The sequence below is a fragment of the Mastigoproctus giganteus genome, unplaced genomic scaffold, assembly GCF_048544385.1.
Source record: "Mastigoproctus giganteus isolate SK-2022 unplaced genomic scaffold, ASM4854438v1 scaffold_16, whole genome shotgun sequence".
NCBI lineage: Eukaryota > Metazoa > Arthropoda > Arachnida > Uropygi > Thelyphonidae > Mastigoproctus > Mastigoproctus giganteus.
The window spans coordinates 2,868,108-2,882,344 of NW_028328293.1; the positions used below are offsets into that span (position 1 = coordinate 2,868,108).

At 41.6% G+C, this 14,237-nt stretch overlaps 1 protein-coding gene across 2 annotated transcripts in view; it reads right to left on the minus strand.

Moving 5' to 3' along the window:
• The window catches only part of LOC150074894 (vacuolar protein sorting-associated protein 11 homolog), a 612,407-nt gene that overhangs the window by 158,706 nt on the left and 439,464 nt on the right, over positions 1-14,237 (minus strand). For both annotated transcript variants that reach the window (XM_090389417.1, XM_090389418.1), the window contains exon 25: positions 8,319-8,403. In XM_090389417.1, the coding sequence (XP_090245543.1) occupies positions 8,319-8,403 (85 nt within the window). The remainder of the gene's footprint in view (positions 1-8,318; positions 8,404-14,237) is intronic.

Consider the following 14,237-nt stretch of genomic DNA (forward strand, 5'->3'; position numbering starts at 1 on the left):
AAAATGTGGGGCCAAACAAATGCCACACGCGCCCCGACATACTCGGAAGTGCTGAGGACCCCATTAACGAACGAAGCTCAATCGACCGCAGAGGGACACCAGAGGAAGAGAGCCCTATTACCCACACCAAACCTAGTGATCCTTAAACCTAAGGAGGCAGGTAAAATCTCCACAAGCAAGGAGCTTAAAACAAAGATAATCAACAACATGCGGGAGGACCTCAGGCACACGAGAATTAAAGGAATGTGAAAAATGAGAGACGTAGGGCTGGTGATAGAAACAGAAACCAGACAAGAAGCACAGAGCATAATAGAAAACTATAAAATAGATGCCCTTGGTCTTACGGCCCAGCCACCCAAAAGGAAAGGACCATCAATATTAATCTTTGATGTAAACCCGGAAGTTATGGCTACACAGTTTGTGGAAGAACTATACTACAAAAACATAGAAAAGGAAATACCAGATAAGGAACTGCATGATGTAATAACTCCAAAATTCCACATAAAGGTAAGAGGCGGAATCAATAATAGTTGGAGCGTTGAACTCAGCCCAGAGGCATGGCAAGTCTTAAAAGATAGGACAAGAGTATACATAGAATGGGGCAGCTATCGCTTTTGGGAATGAGTGGCAGTTTCCAAATGTTTTAGATGCTGCAAGTTCGGCCACTCCTCCAATGTATGCTCCCAAACGGTCCCAACGTGTGGACATTGCACTGAGAAGGGACACAGATTTAAGGATTGCCCGCACAAAGACAAAGAAGCTGCCTGCGCAAACTGCAAGTCCATGAAGCTGGATCAATCAGGGACCCCAATTGCCCGACCTATCTCAAAGCCAAGAGCAACTACCAAAATAGAATCAACTATTGGGAAAAGAACTAAAGAATATAATAAAACAATGATCAAAATAATACAAATAAATGCACAGTGAGCCAAAGCAGTGGCAGACCAAATCAGGGTCAAGGCTGATGAGGAAAATATAGAAGTAATTATTCTGCAAGAGCTATATGTCCACACAGGGTGGTTAGCAAGGTACACGCTCCAATATAAGATAATCCATACTGAAGAGGACACCCATGGGCAGTGGTTCTAATCAGAAATGCAAACATAACCGCAACCAAAATAACCCAACTCTGTACGGCCTGGGCTGCTTGTGCCCAGATTATCACAGCACCGGGCTCCCTTTATGTTGGCCCTCTACAGCAGGCCGGGACAGGAAATGGAGACCACAATTAGCTACTTACGTCACCTCCAGAATACCCTACCAAATGAAAAAATAATTATAGCAGCGGACATCAACTGTCACTTCCCGCTATGGCATAGCGCCACTGCTGACTGACAACAGCTCGAGGATTTCATACTGGGTTCGCACTTGACAGTATTGAACCAGCCACACCAGTTACCAACCTATTGCAACACCCTCTGGGAGGCCACTATAGATATTACCCTGGCAACTAGAAACCTGGCAAACCACGTGGCTGACTGGAGGGTGGAGGAAGCGTGGACCACCGAGTCATCACCTGCAAAATAACTAGAACACTGAAAAGGGAAAAAATAGTAAAGGAAATATGCTACAGATATGCAGTCGCCAAGGCAGACTGGCCGAAATACAAGGAGCTTTTAATTACAGCAATTCGTAACAAACCGCTGTTCCTGGATCCACAAAACAACCTAAATGACCTACAGAAGGCAACCATGGAACTGATAACTGACATAACCAATCAAACCATCAGGAAAAAACATCCCCAAATGGGAGCGGTCCCTTGGTGGACTCGGGAGATTGCAGCGATCCGGCGGAGAATGATGAAAGAAAGAAAAGACTTTCAAAGAGCCCGAAGAACATGGCCAGCAAATGAAGTCAAAGCATTAAGACAAAGATATAAATAAGCCAGAAACCAATATACCAAAGCCATCAAGAAAAGCAAAAGACAAGCTTGGGAGCTCCTAGTCTCCACAACCAGAAACACTGACCCCTGGGGAGTAGTCTATAAGGCAGACTACTCCCCAGGGGTATGGGGAGTAGTCTGCCTTATAGACTACCAATAAGCTTCCCAGGGGGGGAAGTTACTGCAGGACCCAGCATGGAAATCTTACCACCACTTGGGAGCAGTCAATAAATAACATCCTAGATACAATATTCCTAAAACTAGAAATGCCAACCTTACCAGCACAGCAACACATATGTGAAAACAATAACAACTACAACAACAAGAGATAGAACCCCCCCCCCCCTTTACTCTGGATGGATGAACTCGGGGAGACTGCACGTCAAATCAGAAACAAGAAATTCCCAGGCCTTGATCTCATCAAGCCTGAAATATTGAAGAAAACAGTGGAATTTCAGCCACAATTACTCCTCACATTATACAATAGATGCTTAGAAACTGGCCTATTCCCAACTACATAGAAAATAGCTAACCTAAAATTAATACTAAAAAATCCTACAAAGAATCCAGAAAATGCTGAGGCCTATTGACCGATCACACTGCTCCCAGTGGCCAGCAAGCTGTTTGAAAGATTGTTCCATAAAAGAATAACAAATCACTATGAAACAGCAGGCCTCCAATCCACAAACCAGTATGGCTTCAGACTGGGGACCTTAACTGTGGATGCACTGGGGAACCTACTCAAGGTAGTGCAGGATTGCAGACAAAAGTACTTGCTGCTCATCTCCGTTGATTTTGCCAGGGCTTTTAACTCACTTTGGTGGCCAAGCGTCCTGGCAAGGTTGAGGGAGGCCCAAGTGCCGATAAACTTGTATAAAGTCATCGAAAGTTATCTAATCCAAAGAAGAGTGGAGATAAACGTGCAGTACCAGAAACTTACGAGAGAGGTGCACAGAGGATGTCTGCAGGGATCAGTTCTGGGGCCACTCCTGTGGAACATGGAGTGGCCCCAGCACTGCAGGTGCTTGCTAAAGAATGAAAAAGTCAAGTTACAGACCCACCTCCTAAACCTTTGGCAGAGAAGGTGGACTGAGAAGGAGAAGTGACAAAAAAATTCCTACCGGACATCCACAAGATATATCCAAAACAACCGGTGTGATACTTCGCAGGGTACCACATGATAACGCTGTTAACAGGACATGGCCCCTACAATGAAAAGCTTTTCAAGCTGGGTCTCACCGACGATCCCAGCTGTACATCTGGGGAGAGCTAAAGCTGGAGCCACATAGCTTATGAATGCCCACAATATGAGGACCTCAGAGGGATTCTCATAACATGAATCAGATACCTCCCGAAGGGATTGGAGTCCCACTTCCTGGACTCAAGAGGAAGAATACAGGGCGCTCTCCCTCTTTGCGCAGGATCTATTCGCCAGGAGGAAAATGCTAATTGCAATCTACAGCAATCAACACAGAGACTGACAAGAAAAGCTACCAGATGAAACAGAAAATCGAAATTCGCGGGACACCAGACTCGACCAAATGGAACGCTGACAACTGTAAGTTAGTTAGCAAGTTATTTGGTTTTTTAGGAGCATTAGCAACTAAGTCCATATTGCTCCGGGATATGCGGTAGTCATTCCCTGACCTTTCTGCATCCTCCATATTTGGTGGTGATGGGCTCGAACCCCGGTCTAATCAAGAATTGCGTGCTATGCACTGCTGCTCCTTCCCGCCTGGCTACGGAGGCGCCGACAACTGGAAGAGATGTTAGGACGGGGATTACCCCATGAGTGAAATTGAAAACAGAGAAGAGACAAAAAGCAGCATAACTGCAAACAGACTGACAGCAACCTGAAGAGGGCAACATAGTCCCCTTCACCTTTTATTCCCACATCTTTGGGGAGGGGGGACAACCTTCGTTCCCTCCCCTCCTCGCGACCCTACATCTACTCTGGTGAGGCATGGGCATGCCTCACTGAAACTGGGGCTACCTACCCTATTGGTCCCATTTTTCTGTCTCTCACACCCCCGAGTCTTGTCTCCCCCACCCCTATCTTTATGCTAACGAAAGCCCCACACAATAAAAATCCTTTGAGCCCATAATTCAGCATAACAACCTTAGCGATCATACCCCCACGCCAACGCATACGTATATATATGTGTGTGCATTGTCACTAACCTAACGGATTTTTTTTTCTTTATTATAATTATTTTTTTAAATATATATATATATATATATTTTTAGGTCCTAGCCAGCCGCCGAAACCTCAGGAAAGTAAGCGGCAGGACCTGCCAGAGTAAAACTGAGTCTACGGGGTTCCTGGTCTGCCTACACGGGGCATAAGTGGGGCAACGTTGGGCCTCAGCAGGGATCTAGCAGCTAAATGACCAGATGAACAACGGTACACGACACTACACATGAACAAGTCCCTCACACTTTTAAATCTCTGCCATTTCCCAGCGAACTGGTTCGCCCACAATGAAAGCAACGCAGAGATGGGGGAAATCCCTGGTGCTGTATGACAATAACATACTTTACCTCCTTTTTTCTCCTAATGAGGCATGGGCGTGCCTCACTGACCACCTGGGAGTATCTTCTCTGTTGTCCCCACACTTCTGTCTTCCCCCCCAATGCCTTCAGTCTCCACCCCTTACTCTATCTGTATACTACCGTACGTACCACACATCTAAATTTAATCACTCAAAACTATTGATGATATTTGGCTTTTCAATTCTAGCATCCCCCCCCCCTTTTTTAATAGGCCCTAGCCATTGAAATTTCAGGAAACTAGGTGGCGGGGCCTGCCAGAATAAAATATACAGCTACTGGGTACCTGGTCTGTCTCCACAAGGCCAAGTGTGGGCAAACATTGGGTCCCAGCGGCTAAACGGCCAGAAGAACAACAGTACAATATTACACATAAACACGGTCCATACACTTTTAAATCTCTGGCCTTTACAGTGAACTGTTACACCCACAATGAAAGCAACGCGGAGATGGGGGGAGGGAACCCCTGTTGCCGTTTGACACTAAATACACTTTACCTAGGAACAGACAAGCATGTAAGGATGGGCCCCCCCTCTGGTCCCTCCTCCAAAGACTAAAGAATAAACCATTTTAGAAATCCCAATATGAAACCAAAGGTGGGACTTTTTCCCAAAGGAAGGCACAAACAGGACGTCTCTGCTCCTGAAGGAACAAATGGCCCACTCCACCAACGAAAACTCCAGCAATGGACCCAAGTACAGAATCTTGTTTTTCCAATGGAATACCGGACTACCTCCGAACCTAACCTCACTACTATTGACTCTCGGACGGGACTCCCCAGTCTCCTCCCCAAATGGACAAAACCTGGACATGGATTACTATGGTGGCCTTGATATAGAGACAGCCTATTAGCAACTCATAATCCGCTCTCCCTTGAGTGGATCTTTCCTTCCAACTGCCCCGGGCGGGAAGAGAGGTTCCCCTCTTCTCGTCTCCCCAAATTTTCACTCTGGTGGGGCATGCCCCACTGAAGAAAAAAAATGGGGGGTCACTTCACTATCGACCCCCTTCTTCCTACTTCACCCCCCAGTCTTCAGTCTCCCCTCCCAATACTTTCTCTTACACAGCATTCGTCCCACACCTCCAAACTTAAATTACAACAAAATTTTGCGTGACCTTTTAGGCTCCTAGGCCTCATCCTTTCAGCATACAACCCCACGCAGTGCTCTTTAACGAAATCTTACACTTCAACCTTTTTTTTTTTTTTTTTTTTTTTTTTTTTTAGTTCTTTGCCACTGAAATCCCAGGAAAGCAGGTGGCAGGACCTGCCAGAGTATCACTTACTGGTAACACCTGACTAGCCTCCACATGGCGGGGTATGGGCATGTCGGTTCACAATAGGGGCCCGGCGGCCAATAAGCCAGAGGAACAATGGGCACAACATCTTACACAACCCACACACTTTTAAATCTCTTGTGCATACTACAAAGTATGCACAAGACCTCTTCACGAGAAGAAGAGCTGCAGCAGTAACAATAAATAGACAACAATGAAAAGAAAACCCAATGCTGTATCCCAAGGAAGTGGACCTATAATAATAGTGGACATGACACGTCCTGAATGTGACCGACAAGCTGGATGAGACCAAGCACAAGAACATCGCCTGAAGTACGACGTTCAACCTGACGAGACAACCACAAGATTCAGACCAACTACCAACGTAGGACAATAAACCTTGTTGACAATGCGCCAATGTGCGATCCGAACCGGGCCCTAGCCTGGCTCGCTTTAATTCACACTCCCTGGCAGGGAGGGAGAGACAACTATCTCTCTCTCTCTCTCTCTCTCCTTCCCTGCTGCTAGTTTTTTCTCCTGGTGAGGCATGGACATGCCTCACTGACCACCTGGGGGCATCTTCTCTGTCGTCCCCATACTTCTATCTTTCCCTTCAGTCTCCACTCCTTACTCTATCTATATACCAGCGTACGTCCCACACATCTAAATTTAATCACTCAAAACTGAGCCACGATCGTCGATATTTGTCTTTTCAATTCTACATCCCCCCCTTCCTTTTTTTAACATAGGCCCTAGCCACTGAAATCTCAGGGAACTAGGTGGCAGGACCTGCCAGAGTGAAATATAGAGCTACTGGGTACCTGGTCTACCTCCACGAGGCCAAGTGTGGGCAACGTTGGGTCCCATCATGGGCTCAGTGGCCAAATGGCAAGAACAACAACATTACACATATACATGATCCAAACACTTTTAAATCTCTGGTCTTTACAGTGAACTGTTACACCCAAAATGAAAGCAACGTGGAGATGGGGAAACCACCTGGAGAGCCAATATGGCTGCCTTACAGCCTGGATGTATTGTTTATCGCTCCGTGATTTTTGTTTTTAAATATGTGCTTTAAGTGTATTTTGTCATCAGGAAAGTGTCTCCAATTGAAGAGTAACATCAGTGGTTACCCCTGGTGATACATCTGGTGTTTTACTGGGATCATCGCCAGATATTTATGTTAGTATCTGTTTCCTTTGTTGTGTGACTGCACTGGCCACCATGCGGCACACAACGGGGAAATAGAGAGTGCACCGATATAACGTGGTTGCCAGGTATCTATCTGGTTATTGACTGGGGAGGTGCAACAGTGAATCTAACTTTGGACAGTGATCTTGTCCCAACTATTTCCACCAAACTGAGTGTAATTCCAACTGTAATAATGAATTTCTGTTACTCCATCCCTCCTCTACCATAAACTGATCATGGAGAGAAGCTACTTCCGTTCCGGTGATAAATTCAACAATTTCAATGCCACTAATGTCTTCACCACTATAAAATGCCCCACAAGAAATTAACTCCATTCTCCTAGGGGCATTTTCACACCTGGCTGTTCACCCTCCCAAAGTGAATGTGGGGGATATCCCAAAACCGAAATAAAGTGCTGCTTCAGCAAATTATTGGATGGACTTGTGTGACACCTCTTTCTGCTAAGATTTTCATCCCCTACAAGAATGGGGAACTTTCTGCCCAATTATCCGGATTCCTGTAAATCCAAAATGTACAAAAAAATTCAGGATCAAACAGAGGAAGGCCCCAGCAAGCAGCCTGAAATCCTGCAGCTGGACTCCGACAACAAGTGGACACGATCTGAGGCTGAACCCCTTACCCAAAAGGAAAAACCGAAAGCAAGTGGTCCAAAAGTCTGATAGGGAGACTGGAAGTCAGAGTAAACTGAAGGAACCATCGGAGACAATGGCCCACAGCAAACTGCAAAAGATGAAGAAACAAAGCCAAGAGCCCCCCTGTACCCCTCCCGGAAGTTGAGCCTATGGACCAGGCTTGCACACTTCACACAGCCTTGGAGGAAGATCTGTTCAGGGAATTCAGCAGTCGAGTGACTGCGGAACTCACAGGTCAAATAGTGATGAGACCAGCACCAAGAACAAAGTTTAGTAATATACAAATGTATACCTGGAAAAATTTATAAACGATCAAATAAAAACCAAAATAACCTTACAAAACAAGTCATGAATTACCTTAAAAGTCATGAATTGCACAATTTAAAGTCATAATTTTTTATGGTCTCAAACAAGCACAAGTTTGATAGCACAAAACCTAACGTAGGGATTTTCCCTTTTTTTTTTGCATAGCCACTAGCGAATCAACAGTGGGTATTAAAAAAAAAAAAAAAGAACGGAAATGTTGAAAAATTACATTCAACACAGCAGGGTTCCCCACACACAAAAGCTCAAAAATACCATGTTATGCAATTGTCATGATTTTCTAACCGTGCTATATAAGTACTGTGTTGTGCAAGGATTGCCGCAATTTATCAATCGTGTTAGAGTGAAACCATGTTGTAGAAGTACTGTGTTATATGGGGGTTGCCTGTATTATATATGTTTGGGGGGGAGAGAGAAAGAGAGAGAGAGACTATACTCACCTTGATAACTGACAGATTTGCAGTATTGCTTTTGGCCATAATGTTCACCACCATGATAGGAGAGAGCAAATTGTTATCACTGATCTTTACTAATGTATTAGGAACAGTAACTCATTAATATTTCAGCATATAAATAAAGTCGTATTTATTAAATAAAATTTAACTGCTATACATATATATTATTCCAGAACCAATGTATTTTTATAATTAAAATTGAACATATTTTTACAATTAACATTTTCAACTGAGTAAAATTTTTCGATAAAATGTTCCCTGAAGGTCAAACTTAATAATTTTCACTAAGATGTTTTCATTTCTTAGTCAAATTTCTGAAAAATATTTCTTAATAAATTCTATTTAAGTGAGAAAAATAAATGCAATTTTCCTCAACAATATGTCATAACTTCTCATATTACTCTCTGCTAATATATAACATATAATCTCAATTAACTGTGGTGAAAAAGATGTGGCAGCCTTAGATAAATGAAACCCAACTTTTTTGCCTTTTTTATAAAGGTGTAGAATTTATTAACATACAACATTCATTATGTGCAATAATTATAATAAAAAAATATGTACACAGAGAGTAATTTTAAAAAGTATTCATTAAACAATAAACACAGAGTATTAGGTATTAAATGTATAGTACAGTAAACTGTATATTCATAGGGGATATGTTCCTAAAAATTACCACTAATACCAAAATTGTGATATTAAGACCAAAGCCTTATGGATGAAAAGGTGGGTTAAGTGGACTTTTCTTATAGAAATTAGGGCAAAATTCATGATCAATAAAAATTGACATGTAATATATGTATTAGCCGTGCTTACTATAACAAAAATAAATATAAACACTATGGTTTGTTTTATATGATGAATAAAAAAAAATAATAAAATGCAAAAAAAAAAAAATTAACCCACCAATGATGACAATACTGAAAAAGATAATTACAGTGGCTGTCTTCCTGTATTACAGCCACTGTATCACAGTGGCTGTGATACAGGAAGACAGATTAGAGATGTGGGTGGGTCATGAAGGTCTTCACAGGAAGGTAACTTGACTTACAAAAGCCTGCAGCAGAAGCATGGTTGCAATGCTCTTAGAAATTTAATGATGTTTGCTTTATCTTTTGCCACAATAGTTTCCAATCCTCTTTGAAATGTTGACTATGCTTTATCAAAGAGTCCATCTTAAATATATATTCAAAATCTCCATTAGTGCCTTAAGCAACAGCTCAGGATTTTGAATGACATTACTCGCTTCTTGCTAGTACTTGTACCTTGCTTTTGTTGAATTTGACAAAACCGCTCTCATCCCACATCAAATGCCTAACTCATTTTAGCTTTTAGACTTTAGCTTTTTACTCATTTTAGCTTTTTCTTTTGGCATTGATGAGAAGTTTTTCAGGTGTTCCAATGCATCAGACTACAGACATATTCCAAGCTGGTAGTTTCTTGTACAGTCAGCAATGCTATATCATTTCCAGCATTCACTGACTGCAATCTAAAAATCGACCATCTGTATCTTTTTTTTTTTTTTTTCTTTCATGAAACCCCCAAACACGAGAGGTATTAGAACTTATAGTACTTAGTACCATGCATGGGTTGGAGGGTGAGAAGATGAAAGAAGATATTTGTTGAACTTCTGTAGACTGTAATTTTCAGGAAATACACATGAAGGAAGGCTGTTCCAAAAAACAGCAGTTGAATGAATAAACGAGGAAGATGAAAAGTTGGTTCTGTGAGTTTGAAGTTGGACAGTAAATGGATGTTGGCTGGTGGCAGCACGTGTTCAGCTTGTTTTGAAAGAGAGAGTGGGAATTATAGAAACCAATTCAGAAGAACAGTGCCTATGGAAGTATCTGTAAAAAAGGCATGCAGCAGAAACAGTACGTCTATGAGACAGAGTGAAGAGACTCTATTAAAGATGAGTCATTAATTAACCTAACTGCTCTCTTCTGAATGGAACTTAGAAGCCTGAGAGAGTTTTGGGGGCACCGCCCCAGATGTGGGAACAATATTCCATGGTATGGCCCCAGATGTGGGAACAATATTCCATGGTATGGCCCCAGATGTGGGAACAATATTCCATGGTAAGGCGGATTTGCGATTTGTACAGAGTGAACAGTTGTTTAGAAGAAAAGTAATGCCAAGAGCGAAAGAGAAAACAAAGTTTTTTAGATGCAGAGGAGCAATATTTGTAATGTGCTTGTGTCAAGTGAGAATAAAAGTCAGGGTAATCCCCAAAAGAGATATAATATCTTGCATAGAAATCGGAGTGTCACCAAAGATAAGCATAGGAGCAGAAGAATCCTTTTTGTGAGATATGACAGGACTGAGTTTTAGAAGGATTGAAATCAACTAAGCTGTCTTTGCCCCACTGGAGAATTACCTGGAGATTAGCATTTAAGGAATTGGTAGCGGATATTTGAAAAGTTGAAGCTGATTGAACAGGGTGAGGTTCCTCAAATTGGAAAGTGGAATGCAATGTGCTATCATCAGCAAAACTATGGATAGGATTTCAGGTCAATGGAAGAAGGTCATTAATACACAAGCGGAAAAGAGTGGGGGAAAGAACTGAACCTTGGGGGACACCAGCGTTAGTGGAGAAGTTAGAAGACAGAGAGCCATCTACCATCACTCTCAGTGAAGTTGCCAAAAAAAAAAAAAAAAAAATGGATAACCAATTACAAAAAATAGTTGGCAAACCATATGATGGAAGCTTATCTATCTATTTGAGAATTCTCAGAAATGTGTAATGCAATGTTGTAAATAAGATCCTGATTGGCTGACAGGACAGGGACTCATCTACATCTCTAAAGAATAAAGAACACAGAGACAAATACATATATATATATTGGAAATGCAACATAGACTTACAGAGAAATTTTTCATGTATAATCAAAATCAAGAATGTTAAATATGTATACTGTACATAAACATAATGCATAAATAATTAAAACTGAACACTGGGGGTTTACCATATATGTATTATGCACTAAATTATTAAATTTATAATTTTATTCACTCATATATGTTTCCTGTAGACAAATGCTGACAGGATCATGTTGGTGTATTAAATATTTCAATTCATCTAGTTTGCATCATAGAATTCTACAATTCTGTTGAATGATTTTCTGCAATATTTGGTTTCAGATTTAGTGGAATGATCTGGTCTGACTGCTTTATTTTCCTTGTTTTGGAAGTACTAGACAACCAACATCCATTTCATCATTAGAAAGTGGCAGGGGAACTGTATGTCATTATCTGATTTCTCATCAATGTCCAGATTTCGATCTAATTGTTTATTCCATGCAGGATCTTTCTCCTTCGGCAATGGTTCTGACTTGGGAGCACTGTCAGCTGGTTTCATATTAGCTGAATTTGTTTACTCTTTGTTTGTGTTACTATCAGTGTCTTGCCATCGATGAGGAAATATCTGGAACATTGAGAAAGAGATATTTTAGGAGGAACTGTTCCTTGTGGGGATAAGAACACAATCCTGTTTGGTCATTATTCTTTTGGCATTGATGACATGTGCTTTATGTTCTCCAGTAATCTCTCTCCCTTAGGAACATTAAGGAGGTTCCATTTTGAAAAGTTCCCCTTTAGAGGTATTTAAATTTTGGAGTTACAGAAACGGGAAGGCCTCCAACAGTCATTTGTTTCAAGGGCTACCTTGAATGATTGGGATGAGATGTTTTCATGAGGAGACCTCCCAAGCAAAGTTGTTTGACTATTTTAGAAGTATCTGCTACAGTCTGAGTTGGCATATGATTTGGAAAGCTTAACATATGTTTGCATGCTTCTTGGTACAAGACATTTTTCTCTGTCTTGTAATTTAGAATTTTCTTACCCATTTTCCATGATTCACAAGCTTTGGAATAAGCATAATGAGCACCCCTGAAATTAGGGATGTTGTGTGGTGTTGAATGAATACATTCAGATTGGGAGTGGTATTTTGAGTAACACAAGGAACAAATAGCCATACCTTGACATGCTGCTTGAGAATGTCCATATATCTGGCATTCGAAGCATATAAATGGATTTGGGATATATGGACAGATCTTACAAAAAAGGTAGCCAGCATTAACAGATTCAGGAAGATCTGGAGTGCTAAAGGTAAGAATAATGTTCCTTGTGGGGGCATAAGAGCACCATCTTGCTTGGTCATTATTCTTTTGGCATTGATGGCACATGCTTTATGCTCTCCTGTAATTTCTCCCTTGGGAACATTAAGGAGGTTCCATTTTGAAATGACCCCCCCTTTTGTGGGATTAGATGTTTCTAAAGGAGATCTCCTGAGCAAAATTGACTATTTTAGGAGTATCTACTACAGACATTATGCTCTTCTGTATAAGAAATGGAAAGAAGCTGCTAAGAAGTTTCACTGACAACAAATGTATGATTAGGAAAGCAGGTAGGTCTGGTGAACAAACATTTATGATTCTTTTTGGTTCAGATAATTCATACTGAAGGTATGAGCTTATAGGCTCTACAATCACTGAGCTTAAGAGGTTCACATGTGCTCCTTTTTTTCCCCGAGTACTGGATTTATAATCAGGTTACCAGTCCTACCATGTGGAGGCAGAAGCAGTGCTACCAATGACCGAGCAGTAAGAGGTCAGTGGTAAATGAAGTTAGTTATATATACAAGAAGAAAGGTGTCTTTCCTTTCTTGATAGGAAGCTTATTTCTTTATTTGGAAGGAGCCAAAATTAAAATAAATTTGTACCTTAAAAGATTTTAATATTCTCTTTCATCGGAGAAAAGACACTTTCAAATCTTTGAAAATCGCTTTTGGAACTTGCCTGGCACTCAGAGCTGCCAGGATTCACTACCAGTTTGGGAGGCAATTTATTTCAGTATTCAACAACTGCTTCCCATAAGTGAACATCATTAGATCCAGTCTTCTGTTATTCCATTATATTTTATATTAGTATCCTCTAGTTCTGTCTTACCAACAAGGGAAGAACAGACCACTGTCATTCATTTCACTCAACCCTTTCAGCACTTTGGTGGTAGATGGTAGATGACTCATCAACCGGTGCAATACTACCACTTTGCTTATTAGAGGCTTGACGTGGTGGTTTGTTTGTTTGCTATTTAGTTTTTAAGAGCATTAGCAACTAAGGCCATATTGTTCCGGGGATATGCAGTGGTCATTCCCTGACCTTTCCGCATCCTCCGTATTTGGTGGTGACGGGCTCGAACCCCAGTCTAATCAAGGAGCGTGTGCTATGCATTGCTGCTCCTTCCCACCTGGCTATGGAGGCACCTTCCATCATGCAGTATGACTGATGACTATTGAGGTTATGATGAACATCATGGCAAGATCCAATCTTCCTTACATTTTGAAGGTACAGCTCTAAAACGGTGTTCGCAGGCCGGCTGCTAGTTAGTACACCGGACCGAGCCTATTGGTAACTCTTTAGGAGGCTTCCGGATCAGCTAGTGTATAATCTTGCTACCTCTACTCTACTCTATAGTGACTGGAGGGAGACCAAGTAGTGTGTATGGGGGGGGGGGGCATTGTCGAGGCCACGTTATGTCAAGGATATCGGTATATTCTTACCACGTGTACGCCATACCCAAAAATTTCATTACTTCATACAGCATGTCCCCCCACTTTTCCTTACTATTGAATACACCATGAATTGTCAAACTAATAGAGTAAGCTTATCTGTGAAAATATCTAAACCTCCCAAACACTTCCTGGTTCATTTCACAAATATACGTGGTTTCAATTATAACCTCAGGAGATGTCCATTTCCACTTGCAATCTGCCAAACCCCATGTACTTTTTCTGACAGAACTTCAGTTATTGGTTGATTCAACTACTGCTCATCTCAGTTGCCTAAATTATTTGCTGTACCATTCCTTTCACCTCGAAGGTGGTACTTGTGCATATCTCCATTC